The sequence below is a fragment of the Rhipicephalus sanguineus genome, chromosome 6 (genome assembly GCF_013339695.2).
Source record: "Rhipicephalus sanguineus isolate Rsan-2018 chromosome 6, BIME_Rsan_1.4, whole genome shotgun sequence".
In the NCBI taxonomy this organism is placed as follows: Eukaryota; Metazoa; Arthropoda; class Arachnida; order Ixodida; family Ixodidae; genus Rhipicephalus; species Rhipicephalus sanguineus.
In genome coordinates, this window is record NC_051181.1 from 81324558 (window position 1) to 81335758 (window position 11201).

General features: G+C 48.8%; 1 protein-coding gene across 1 annotated transcript; it reads right to left on the reverse strand.

Annotated features, from left to right (window-relative positions):
- Nucleotides 1-5046: 5046 nt before the first annotated feature.
- On the reverse strand, nucleotides 5047-5933 carry LOC119397378 (uncharacterized). Its single transcript, XM_037664810.1, has 2 exons — nucleotides 5515-5933; nucleotides 5047-5458 (listed from the first exon to the last, which is right to left on the reverse strand). The coding sequence occupies exons 1-2, from the start codon at nucleotides 5931-5933 to the stop codon at nucleotides 5047-5049; spliced, it is 831 nt and encodes a 276-aa protein (XP_037520738.1).
- Nucleotides 5934-11201: the final 5268 nt, after the last annotated feature.

Genomic DNA, 11201 nt, shown 5'->3' on the forward strand with positions numbered 1-11201 from the left:
TCAGTCATATATGTGTGGCTTGTGATAAATAAACCTTCAGCTGATAGTCTGTGCTTGTCCCCGTCTACTTGTCGTCCGTGTTCAATAACGCGCGGTTACATCGATCATGAATCACCAACTGGCAAAATCGCCCACTTTATTCATCAGCTTCACGCTTTTTCTGTGAGTTGTCGAAGGGTGCTCTGGTGAACCGTCCGAAATAAGACAAGCAGGAACAGCTGTGAGAAAATATCCTCACCACCGAGGTAAGGTCTTCAATAAAGATAATTTGAACGGATTGACGGTAACTGATGTATGATCTTGCGGATGTGGCCTGAAGGAAGGAAGCAAACAGAAAGGCAGAAGTCAGGGAGATTAACCAGAAAAAGCGTCTGGTTGGCTACCCTATGCTGGGGGAATGGGGCAAGGCAGTATGTAACTTCTTATTTATTAATATGATTAATAATAAATACTATTATCTTTATTTATTTATTTATTTATTTATTTATTTATTTATTTATTTATTTATAGATGACAAGGAGAGAAGGGAGGGAAAGAAGGAAATGAGCGAGGCATGTGGCCTATTGTCGAATTGTAGCAGCACGCTTAAAGATTCTGTTCTTCCCGACACTAATCGAGTACAGTGGCTTAGGAAGTGGTCGATGTCTTCTTCCGTGCCGCAGGCATCACGTGCCGCACTGTTGGTAACTCCAACTGATGTTGCCTAAGCCTTCGTGAAGTTGACCCCTAACCGTAGCCGACAGAGAAACGAAGCTTCGCGTCGCTGAAGTCCGAATGGAGGTCGTAGTTTCCGTGATTGAGTCGCAGCGACGAAGAAGTCTGGAGAACAACAATAACTTGGCGCGCAGTACATTTTAGAATGAAACTGGCCAGTTTTCCTGTGCATGTAGCTAACCCCTGAATATAATCAGCTGACACGACATTTTCTGTGAACTGAGCTCGCTCAGAAGGTTCTGTATATATTTTGGAACCACCAGACGGTACTCGCGTTTATCTGTTCTCTGTAGTATAAGGCAGGTACGCTAAGGAAGACATTCTAAGAAGGACCAATACAGGAATGTGATGAGATTCCTGACAATGTTGTTGGCGTAATTGATAACGCAATTATTGTCTCGTTTTTGTGTTAGCGGTGATACTAGTAATTGTTCTTTTCCGTGTATATCTGTTGCCTGAAACGTTTTTAAATAATTTTTCTAGACGTCAAAATATACGAGCCACAATGGAAGCCAACATAATGAAGCATGCAAAAGAAATTTGGGCAGTCTACTACCTCGATGGCTGTAGACGTTTCTGGTAATGTAATGAGAGACCATATTGCTAGCGCTGAAACGCATGCGCTGCAGTTATCCAAAGCTGCAGGTGCATGGGCTCACGGTATCCGTGATATTGGAGGCAGAGTTCTTCAATCGTACCAGTTGCGAAACTGCGTTCCGAAACCCAGGCAAGCCCGTGGCCGATTCTGCGGAGGCCTTCAAATTGTCGTGCCACCTGGGAGCAGCATAACAAAACACTTAAGCGCCGCCCCCCTCCCATCCTTCCCTGCGAGCGCTAAGGTTGCTAAACGCCGCACGCAGCGCTGGCCTCGTTGCGAGCTTTCATTAGTTCGTTCTTTCTTCAACAGATGACGCGACAATCAGCATACCCCGCGATTTTGGCTACTAGCGTGTCCGGATTTTGATACATGGGGCCTATTAGCAGTTCCGCAACTTGTATGATTGAAAAACTCTAATTAGAGGCGGAGGTGCGCCGGTGCGTGTTAACAATCAATTTTAATTTCTAGCCTCTCGTTGGCATTCGTAGCACGTCCCTAAAGCGTACTCAGTTTGAGGAATCGAAGCCTTCGGCTCTTGAGAATTGTATGTTACGTGGGTTTGCATTTGCCGAACGTCGGATAAATTATTTAGTTGCTTTTATTGTGCCTGAATCAGCGTAGAAGGCCTGAATAGGTAGGCACGAAGTGACCGATCCGTGCTACGGATATTAACGGCAGCATTATTTGGTGCGAAGTACAATTCCAACAGCTTTCTCTCTCTTATCGATAACCATAAGATTCCCGTGAAAAACTGGGAGGACGCTTTCAAGAGTAGAACGCGATAGCGCAATCTGACGGTGTTTGTATCGCCTTCCCAATCGCCAGCCTAGCTTCACTTCTTCGTGGAGACCTAAAGCGTGCCGAAAGAAAAGCCGAAGTGCGGACGCGCGCCGGCTCTAATATCCATGCATGTGGCGCGAGGAAACGTGGCGGGACGGTATCGTTTAAGGCGCGCCCTTGGGCCCTTTGCGCCATCTCGCGGTTGTTGTGTCGAGCTGCCGAAGAACCTCCGATATGTGCGTACAACCAACGCTAAATGTTGTATATAAATAGCTCGCATTTAGTATGCTAGTGGATGTATGCGTGGTTTCCGAGCGGCTAAACGCAACACGCCACGGGGCACGGAGTCGCAGGTTCGAATTCCTGGTCCCACTCGAACCGAAGATTTTTCATTATTTGTTCATTTGGATATAACTCGAATTTTCGCGCATGAATAACGCTGATTTTTCGCTCACAACCAAAGACGCCACCGCCGGCCCTACCGGCGCCGGAGCTTCTGCGAAACGAGCTCTTCAACGCTCGCGCGTTAAAATGCCGTTAAGGTCCTTCATCGCTAGAAGAAGCTTTTATCAGTAGACGATAAGCGCTATTGACCGACACAACAGCGTGAGCTTCGAAAGCCTCTTGAGCTTTCTCACCGTCATGCACTGAATCAAGAAAACAACACTGGTTACTTAGTATATACTTCATAGTGTCTTTCCGAAGATTCCGTGCTTGCACATGCGTACATGAAACATGCAGTGTTCCTTTTGAAAGGCCGATGATAGTGATGAATAGGTCTGACACCTTTTAATCTAATGTCTATAGGCCAGCTTGATCCCATTGACATAGGATAACACTTTGTGAACTACGAAAAAAATAATTGCATGCGATATGATTAAAGTTTTTTGTATACGGCAAGAAAACGCGGACCTGTTCTCGTGAGCGTAGCACGAAAATTCGTTTATCATTTACAAGGCATCGTGCTTTATTTCTTCCAGTGTCATTACTGGGTGCTTTGAGTAAAGGCGGGGACGTGCGAAAGAAAACAGTACCCTAAAGGTGTTCCTGTGCGCGTTTATGGATGAACGTTCATAACTAACCAATATTTTACTCACGACTAACAAGCACTAATCACCAGCAAAAATTTGCCAGCAGGGGCCCATATCGCAAAAGCGGCTTATACGCTAGTATTAGAGTATTTTAGTTTGACGTTTTTACGCTCCGCTCAGCAGCTAAGCAGAGCGGGGGCGCGAGTGCGCATGCGTCCTCCGCTTAGCCGTAAGCGGGCTAGCGAAGCGAGGCCCACGCTCCGCTTACAGGGAGCCTAAGCGGATAGGTGATTCTGTTCAGAAATAAGAAGTGGGGTTTGGTGTCCACGATAACTGTCTCTCGAAGAGGACACCTCAACCGGTATACACACGGGGAAAGGGGATGAAAAGGAGACAGAAGGAGGAAAGACACGAAAGGAGAGCTTGCGGGAAGGTAGGGCGAGGGTTGAACTATACTAACTATACTATACGTGGCGTGTTGGGTTTAAAGCCGCTCGCCGAGGCCGGCAGCGTCGATGAAGGAAAGAAGGGCGGCAAGGGCATTACGGCGACGATCGCTGCAGCCGGTGGGAAAGAGGATGTCGTCGAGGGTCTCACAGGGCAGGCCGAGAGGGCGGTAGCGGGTAGCTAGCTGCTTCCTTGCACAGGCAGATGTTGGGCACTCGCACAGCAGGTGAAAAAGTGTTTCAAAGCGCCGCAGTCGATGCAAGCTGACGAAGGAGCTCCCCGCAGCCGCTGTTTTCGTTCCCCCGTCCATGCCGAGCCAGTCCGCAGGGAAAAGAGGAGGGCGCGCTCTCGCCGGGAGAAACCAGCCATGGGGAGAAGAGGAGGGGGGCGTCCATCGGCGACCCGCTCGTCTGGGTGGTCGCGCTGCAATTCTCGCCGAAAATTACATCGTGCGGAATCGAAAGAGTTGGCGTATGGTGTCAATGGGGTCGCGGGAGAATGCGCCTGTTTAGCCAGATCGTCGGCAGCCTCATTTCCCGCGATGCCAACATGGGAGGGAAGCCACTGGAGTACAACATCACAGCCGTGCTCCTGAACTGACAGCAGGCTCTGCGCCACACGCTGTGAAAGTGGCGGGCCGCGTTCCTCCTTCATGAGCTGTAGCAGAGCTGACCTTGAGTCACAATAAATCGCGGCGTTCTTGGTGGTAGGTGACTCATGAAGGAGGTGGGCAGCCAGCTGCAAGCCGCCGAGTTCTGCGGTAGTCGAGGAGGCACAGAAGCTGAGGCGGCACGGCAGCGCTTTGCTGAGATCAGGGGCAATGCAGGTGGCCGCAGCTGAACGGTCTCGTAGCACAGAGCCATTTGAATAGACTTGTGTTCTGCCGGCTAGGTCGTCGTGCATCCTGGCCGCAGCTTCCTGAGCGATGGCACTGTGTGGTGTGTTGCGCTTTGAACGTATGCCCGACAGTTCAAAGTAAACACAGAGGGGCGCTCGCCGGTGTGGTGGGGGCCAGCGTGCACAAGGGGCAGGCTCGTCGACAACAAGACCATCGTAAAGGTCGATGATTCGACCAGCTTGAGTGTTTTGGACAGCACGAAGTCGGGCCAGTAGAGGACCGGCGCCGGGTGCACGATGTAGGCGCTCCACGTGACACAGGGCACGCAGATCCGCTGTAAGCGACGCAGGCCACGTGCGAGTTTCTGCCAGAGTCTCGGCCACACGAGTATGACGAGGGATGCCGTGGCACATTCGGATCAATCGCCGATCATCCCGGTCACTGTGAGGCCTGAAGGGTGCAGAGAGGGAGAACGTAGTGCACAACGGAAAGGGCCATTGCTTCGTATGTGGTGCACGCGAAAGCGGGAGGACATCCGTTGCCGCGTGCGAGGAATCGACGGACACAAGACTCAACGTGGCAAGCATCCTGCCGAATGCGCCGCACCGCGGCGAACCATCGTAGACGATTATCAATGGTTAGCCCGAGGTATCGGACGCTCGTTTGCCAAGAGATGCTCGCACCGTCGAGCTGAAGGCACGGGAGGTGGCGGCGAGCCCTCCAACGCGCACGGCGGGCCCTCCAAACGTCCGGTCTGCAACGAAGGCCCGAGCATAATCGAGAAGCCTGCCCTCGACGCCCAGGGAGCGCACAGCACCGACGATTGAAGCGTGGGGCAGCGAGTCGAACGCCGACTGGACATCGAGAAGCAAGTGGATGGCCATCTCCTTGTCGTGGAGAGCCTGCTCAAGTGTGCTGACGACGGCTGCCAGACAATCGGCCGTCGCACGATGCTGTCGGAAACCGCACTGCTTGGGGGCGAAGACGTTGCACGCATCCGCAATCCAGTGCAGTCGATGAAGGGCATTTCCTCCATTGTTTTCCCAGCCACTGAGGTGAGAGAAATGGGCCGATACGATTTCATCGCACGGGGCGACGTGCCTCGCTTGAGGACTGGGACGACAGTTGCCGTGCGCCACTGGGCAGGAAGGGATCCACTTGCGAACACCCGGTCAGAGGCTTCCAACAGGATGGGGCGCTTGGAAGCGTCGAGATTACGCAAGAGATGATGGGTTACTCCATCCGGGCCAGGTGCGCTGCGTTTTCTCTTTCGCAAGAGAACGCGCTCGAGCTCGAAGAGCGTGACATCCTCCTCGCAGAGCGAGCGGATGTCTGCCGCGAGATTCGGCTCAGGGGCAGGTAGGGGTGGTGCAGTGTAGCTCGCGGCGCGCACAGCTGCACCCGGGGCCGCGTCCGCAGCAGGCACGAAGGAGGAGGCAATCAGTTCGGCAAGGTCCATTTCCGAAATGCCACGCCCCACAGCGATGGCCAGCACAGGGTAGCGTAGAACCTTGGGGTTAAGCATCGCTCGCATTATGCGCCAGCCGCGGCTACGGCGACGTGGGTCCCTTAGTAACAGACTCCCGTCCAGCTGCGCTCACGAAGCCGCTTAGCGTGACGTCGGCACACCGCGTCGAGTCTGTTGTATAGTGTCCAGGGATTGGTGGCGGTGGAGCGCAGAGCCTGTCTTTGAGCGGACCGTCGCTGCCGTTCCAGCTAGCGAGGGGTGTAGAGTGCCTCGATGTCCTCCTCGGTGGGCGAGGAGGACATCGAGGCGCTCTAGAGGGGTGTCGATGCGCGCGCCCTCCCTGACGCGTACGTCGACGTTCCGCATATTCCAAGATGGCTGCCTCCAGTGCTCAACGTGCTTCCCACGTGCACGGTGGCTTCACGTTCGTCTGCACAGCGCAAGCCGCGAAAGCGCTTTAGAATAGACGAATATTTGTGCTTACTTCGAGTCGCCGAATTAAGGAAAGTGACGCGAAGTAGACAAGACGGCACAGCTGACGAAAACATCGCTGCCGTGTCCAAACGGATTGGAGTGTATCTGGAATGCTACAGCGCTGACTGTAGCGTGGCTGTCTTGAAGTCGACGCTTTATTTTTTTTTTTCGATGACAAGGACCGGTAACGCATGAACACGTGTGAATACTGCGTGAAGAAGTGAGATATATATATTTGTTTTGCTTTGTATATATCACTATAAGCTCTTTTTCATTTTATTTTACGAGGCTCAGCTTGGCCAGAGGGCGCTGAAACTGCGAAAGGTCCGCTTGGCAGCGAAAAACGGATAACTAAAACGAATAAAATCGTCCGCCGCTCCGCTACAGCCAAGCGGGCCAACTCGGAGCAGAGCGGACCGTAAGAACGTTCAACTAAAATACTCTATTGTTGGTAAGAGTACATTTGCGCTAATTTTGACACTGAGCATCTGACGAGCCAAGCCGACTGGCTAGTAGCACGGCGCAGTTGGGAACGGAAATAATAAAGAAAAAAATAGGTTGGCGACTGAAATCAGTAGACACAACCTTCCTTTCAGACAGAAACTAGCGAAATCAAAATGAATTTATTGCACTTTTCACGAACTACCTCATCTAGCGGCCGCGCTGTGGACTAGAGCAGGTGAAGTTAACGTCACCGGAAACAGCCGTGCCAACAGTGACGGCCTTCGCCGGCGTCTCTACACCCGCCGAGTTCCCACATTAGGACAACGAACGGCACCCGCAGTGAACAATTTCTCGTATTAGTAAAGTAGTCTTCCACGATACCGAAAACACCACGCTTGCTGCGAGAAGACGCTTAATAAGCGAGAAGACGCGCAAAAAGAAAATACAGGTGGCGACGCCACCTTGGAATTCCCGCACCATTTGCCATGACGTCACATATTTTTGACGGCGCCTGCTTGGGCCTACGTAGTTCCTAATCGGTTAAATCAAAGTACATTGTCCTCTGAGGGGGTCAGAGACTTGACATAACGAGTTTGTGGAAATTTCGTCGAGCCAGTGGCGCCACAATACGTTAACTGCTGTTTGAAACCTTTTACGTCACGAATTACAAAGTTCGGCGCGAAATTTAAAAATGAAACTTTGAACTTGGTTTTCTACTCTAATAATAAACCTATGGTGGTGAAATAAACTACACAAGAGTTCTCAGAGCACACTTTATCAATCTAAACCAATTCATTGTTTCTCTTTAGTTTCCCTTTAAAGAGGGGAGCACGTCTCAGGGACTTTGAGGAAGGGGGAGAGTGGGATATAAAGGAGAGGTGGACAAAGAGAAGTACGGCACAGGAACACGTGCACCCTGCAACTGCCACGCTGACAAGTGACGTCGCGGATCGCCATGGCGTGCAGCCGCCGCACGCTGACAGTCCTCCAAAAATACAGCCAACTGTACAAAATTATGTAAAACAAACTCTGTTTATCGGAACAGTCGTGTCTTCCGAGTAGAATTTCGATGTTTTCGGGATTTTTTTTTTAAATTTCTGTTCAGTATCTCTCTAAAGTTGCACTGAATAGGACAACAATGGTAAACTTTTCATCGCTTTCTCGATCTCTGAAAACTAGAACTATGACCCACAAATATTTGTCCATGTTCCTCCTTTGCCACCATGTGGGCCTTCCTAATGTCAGCCTTCCTATCACATCAGGCTGCCTTTGAAAGATTTTTCGTAAGACACATGAGCGCCGCCACCTTCGGCTGTTAAAGGAAGGTTTCTTATTTTTGTCTATCCCGATGTGAAATAATGTCATGCAGCGTCGAATGCACCAACCCAGCCGTTTTAGTACGTATGCGTCTGCCGTATAGCGCTATTCGGTTAGTTGTTAAAGATAAAAAGCGGCAACGCTACAGTCCAACATGACGGCACCGAAACCAATTCGTAATATGGTCTATACGAGGTATGTACAATGACGGCCAGCTGTTCCTCATCGGCAGCGCCAACGCTTTGGCCTTGCTTACATATTTTTATCTTAAGCAGCCCAGCGACCGTATGATTCAGCAGTGATTGCGGCAGCCGTGACCCGGCCATTCCAGCTCATTATTCAATGCCCAAGCTGTCGCTGATAGCGCGCGAATAGCGAAAGGTAAAGCGGCACACGTCGCGATTCCGGGCGTGTCGTGTGTATCAACCGTAGCTCGTGCACGGAACCCGTATATGGGCAGGCGTTGAGCGATATCGCGACCACATAGGGAGCTGGCGTGGGCGGATGCATAGCATCTGCGGCGTCGGCAGGATGCGGTCAACCAGCCTCGCGCGCACACCAAACGTAAATACGATCAATCTATGCCACCGACGTTTTATCTGAGCTTCCGCGCCGGTTTATTATGCAAACGGAGCACGCTGTAACGCTGGCGACGCATCAGCGAAACAAAAACAAAGTTGCTTTTCCCTTAATGGTGAGGTAGGTGAGTTACTGCTGTTTGATTTAGTTAAACTTCCTGTATTAAGCAAAGTATGAGAGGGAGAAAGAAAACGGAAGCTATTTGAGCTTGCTGTAAATAAATGAGATATGACGCATCGAAGACGGAGCCATGAAAAAAAAATGCAAAGAAGAATGTATAGACGGAAAGAAACAACAACGCAAAATTCACTGGCCTTTTTACAGGCAAGCATACATAGCCTGCGTATAAAATATAGCGTGTTCTCGTATCATACAGAAAGATTGTCGCTGCTTGGTGTTGTATCTTTCCAAACTCAGTTGCTTTGTAAGCATTTTGGAAATATTGTTGACTCAGTGATCATCGTTTATTGCCAGCAATGAATGCTGCACAATAAAACTTACGAAGCAGAACCGAATGCTAACAAAGTTTCATTCCTTCAACACTGTGGCCTGTAAAACTATAAAACATTTGGTAAATATCAGTCTTTTAAAAGAAGATAGTTTAATCCTTGGTTAGAACTCAGTCAATAAGTACTTTTAGTGAAAAAAAAAGAAAGAAAGGAAGAGAAACGCTGCATTAACTGTTATGTTGTGATGCTATTTCTCCAAACGCATTTCTTAGTTTTGCATTGTTTACATCGTTTCGCGCACGCATTGTTCTTGTTTCTTAGGATCTTTGTGTGGTTTTCTTATATTGGAAAATAGATGGCCAAATATTGCATATGTAACTCACTCCTGCCTACGGCTTGGCATAGCAGCCGGCAGTACTCACTAAATGAAAAAGACAGACTGCCACTTCCGTTCAAGGAAGTAACGAGGGGGCGTTTTCGGCTATAATTTGTTATGCACGATCTACCTGCTTCTTGTGCAGTGCTAGCGTTAATTTTTAACTTTTTCCGCTACTCTGGTTTACCAAATACCTCCTGTACTGAACTTTCTTTTTTCACAAGCGCAACATCATCACAGAAATATTAATCCGGCAGCTTCCAGTGGAATGACAAAACAGATGAAAAATTTTGTGGCAAACTTTTTCATGGTCTAAAGGCTTTACTGTTATTCTCAGTCCGGTGAAAAGCCGATTATTATGTGTTCATGTTCATAGCATTTACTGGCACATTGCTACTAAAAAAAATATCAGATTTGATTTAATGAGTACACTATTATGCAACCGCGCACGAAATGAGCGGCAGAAATATGTAACGGTGAGCTCTAAATAGAGACATAATCCTGCGTCAGCAATCTCTCGGTGAACGTGGAGCTGCTGTGCCCACTGAGTAAAGGACATTACTATTGTACATCGTAACTAATTAGGAATAATTTTTTGGGACAAGTAAAGACTAACCAATGTAATGTAATTATGCTGAGATTAGTAAGTGGAGGTATTCGCAAAGGCAACGTAATCATAAGTGTGGCTGGGACACCTATTGTTATTAGCGCATGTATGTGTCCTTGCGAAGACTTTTCTGCGATATCATTAAGAAGGCTAAATTTCTCTTTCGGCAGCGCAGGATAGCCTAACTTATGTCCTAACCAAATTATACGCGATGATATTGCGATCGACGGATTAGTGTATCAGAATCAGGGAATTAAGTTCCTGGATGTACAATAACGTGACTCCAGCAGTAGTGGCAAAATACGCAGGCGCGCGCTGGGGCGCTTCATTGCGCAGTGCTAACCAACAAACTTCAATATACCTACTGGTGGAGTTGTAATGAAAGGATGGCCGCCGTCCACACAGATTTGCATTCACGCTCTTACAGTATATATAGTTAGCTATAATACAGAGCGAGTTCACTGCGAATATCTGCACGATAACCTTTTCGTATGCAACATCATTTTAAATAGAAACGTATCGAAAGCTGCCTTTGTGCTGCTTTCTTTCATCTTTTCGTCCACTTTACTTTATTCATATTTACATCATAATTACTGCAAATAGCATCCCCTATACTATTCTTGGCCTTGTTGTCTGTTAGTTCTACTTATTTAAGCTTACTGCACGAAACTATGAGGACTCGTAGAAAAGAAATTAAAAACGCACACTGAAGTGTTACGATGCTCTGCAAGGATACACAGATACGAACTACACGAGAGCACAACACGGACAAGGACATTTTGTGTTCTTGTGTCATTTGCATCTGTGCATCTATGCAGCGCATCGTCACACTTCAGTATATCATACCAACTAGTCCCAGTGGAAGCACTTTTCAACTTCACATACGCGAAATACTACCCCGTGGGTGACTGCGGCACCGGAGACGTCGTGTGGAAGTTTACTGACTCATGGGCTCTCAAGGTGCTAAGAAATATTCAACTGCCACATTTCTTGCATTCTTTACATTTTTTTCTCTGCCAATTTGTAAAGAATAAAAAGTGCACGTTGGCCCCTTTTCGTATACGATGCTGCTGGCATTG

Bases quoted from the DNA above. Each gene is read 5' to 3' on its own strand.
- LOC119397378 (XM_037664810.1), bottom strand. From the start codon at position 5,933: ATGCTTAACCCCAAGGTTCTACGCTACCCTGTGCTGGCCATCGCTGTG. The intron at 5,459-5,514 runs GCGAGGCACGTC...CTCTCACCTCAG, and splicing joins ACTGTCGTCCCAGTCCTCAA to TGGCTGGGAAAACAATGGAG.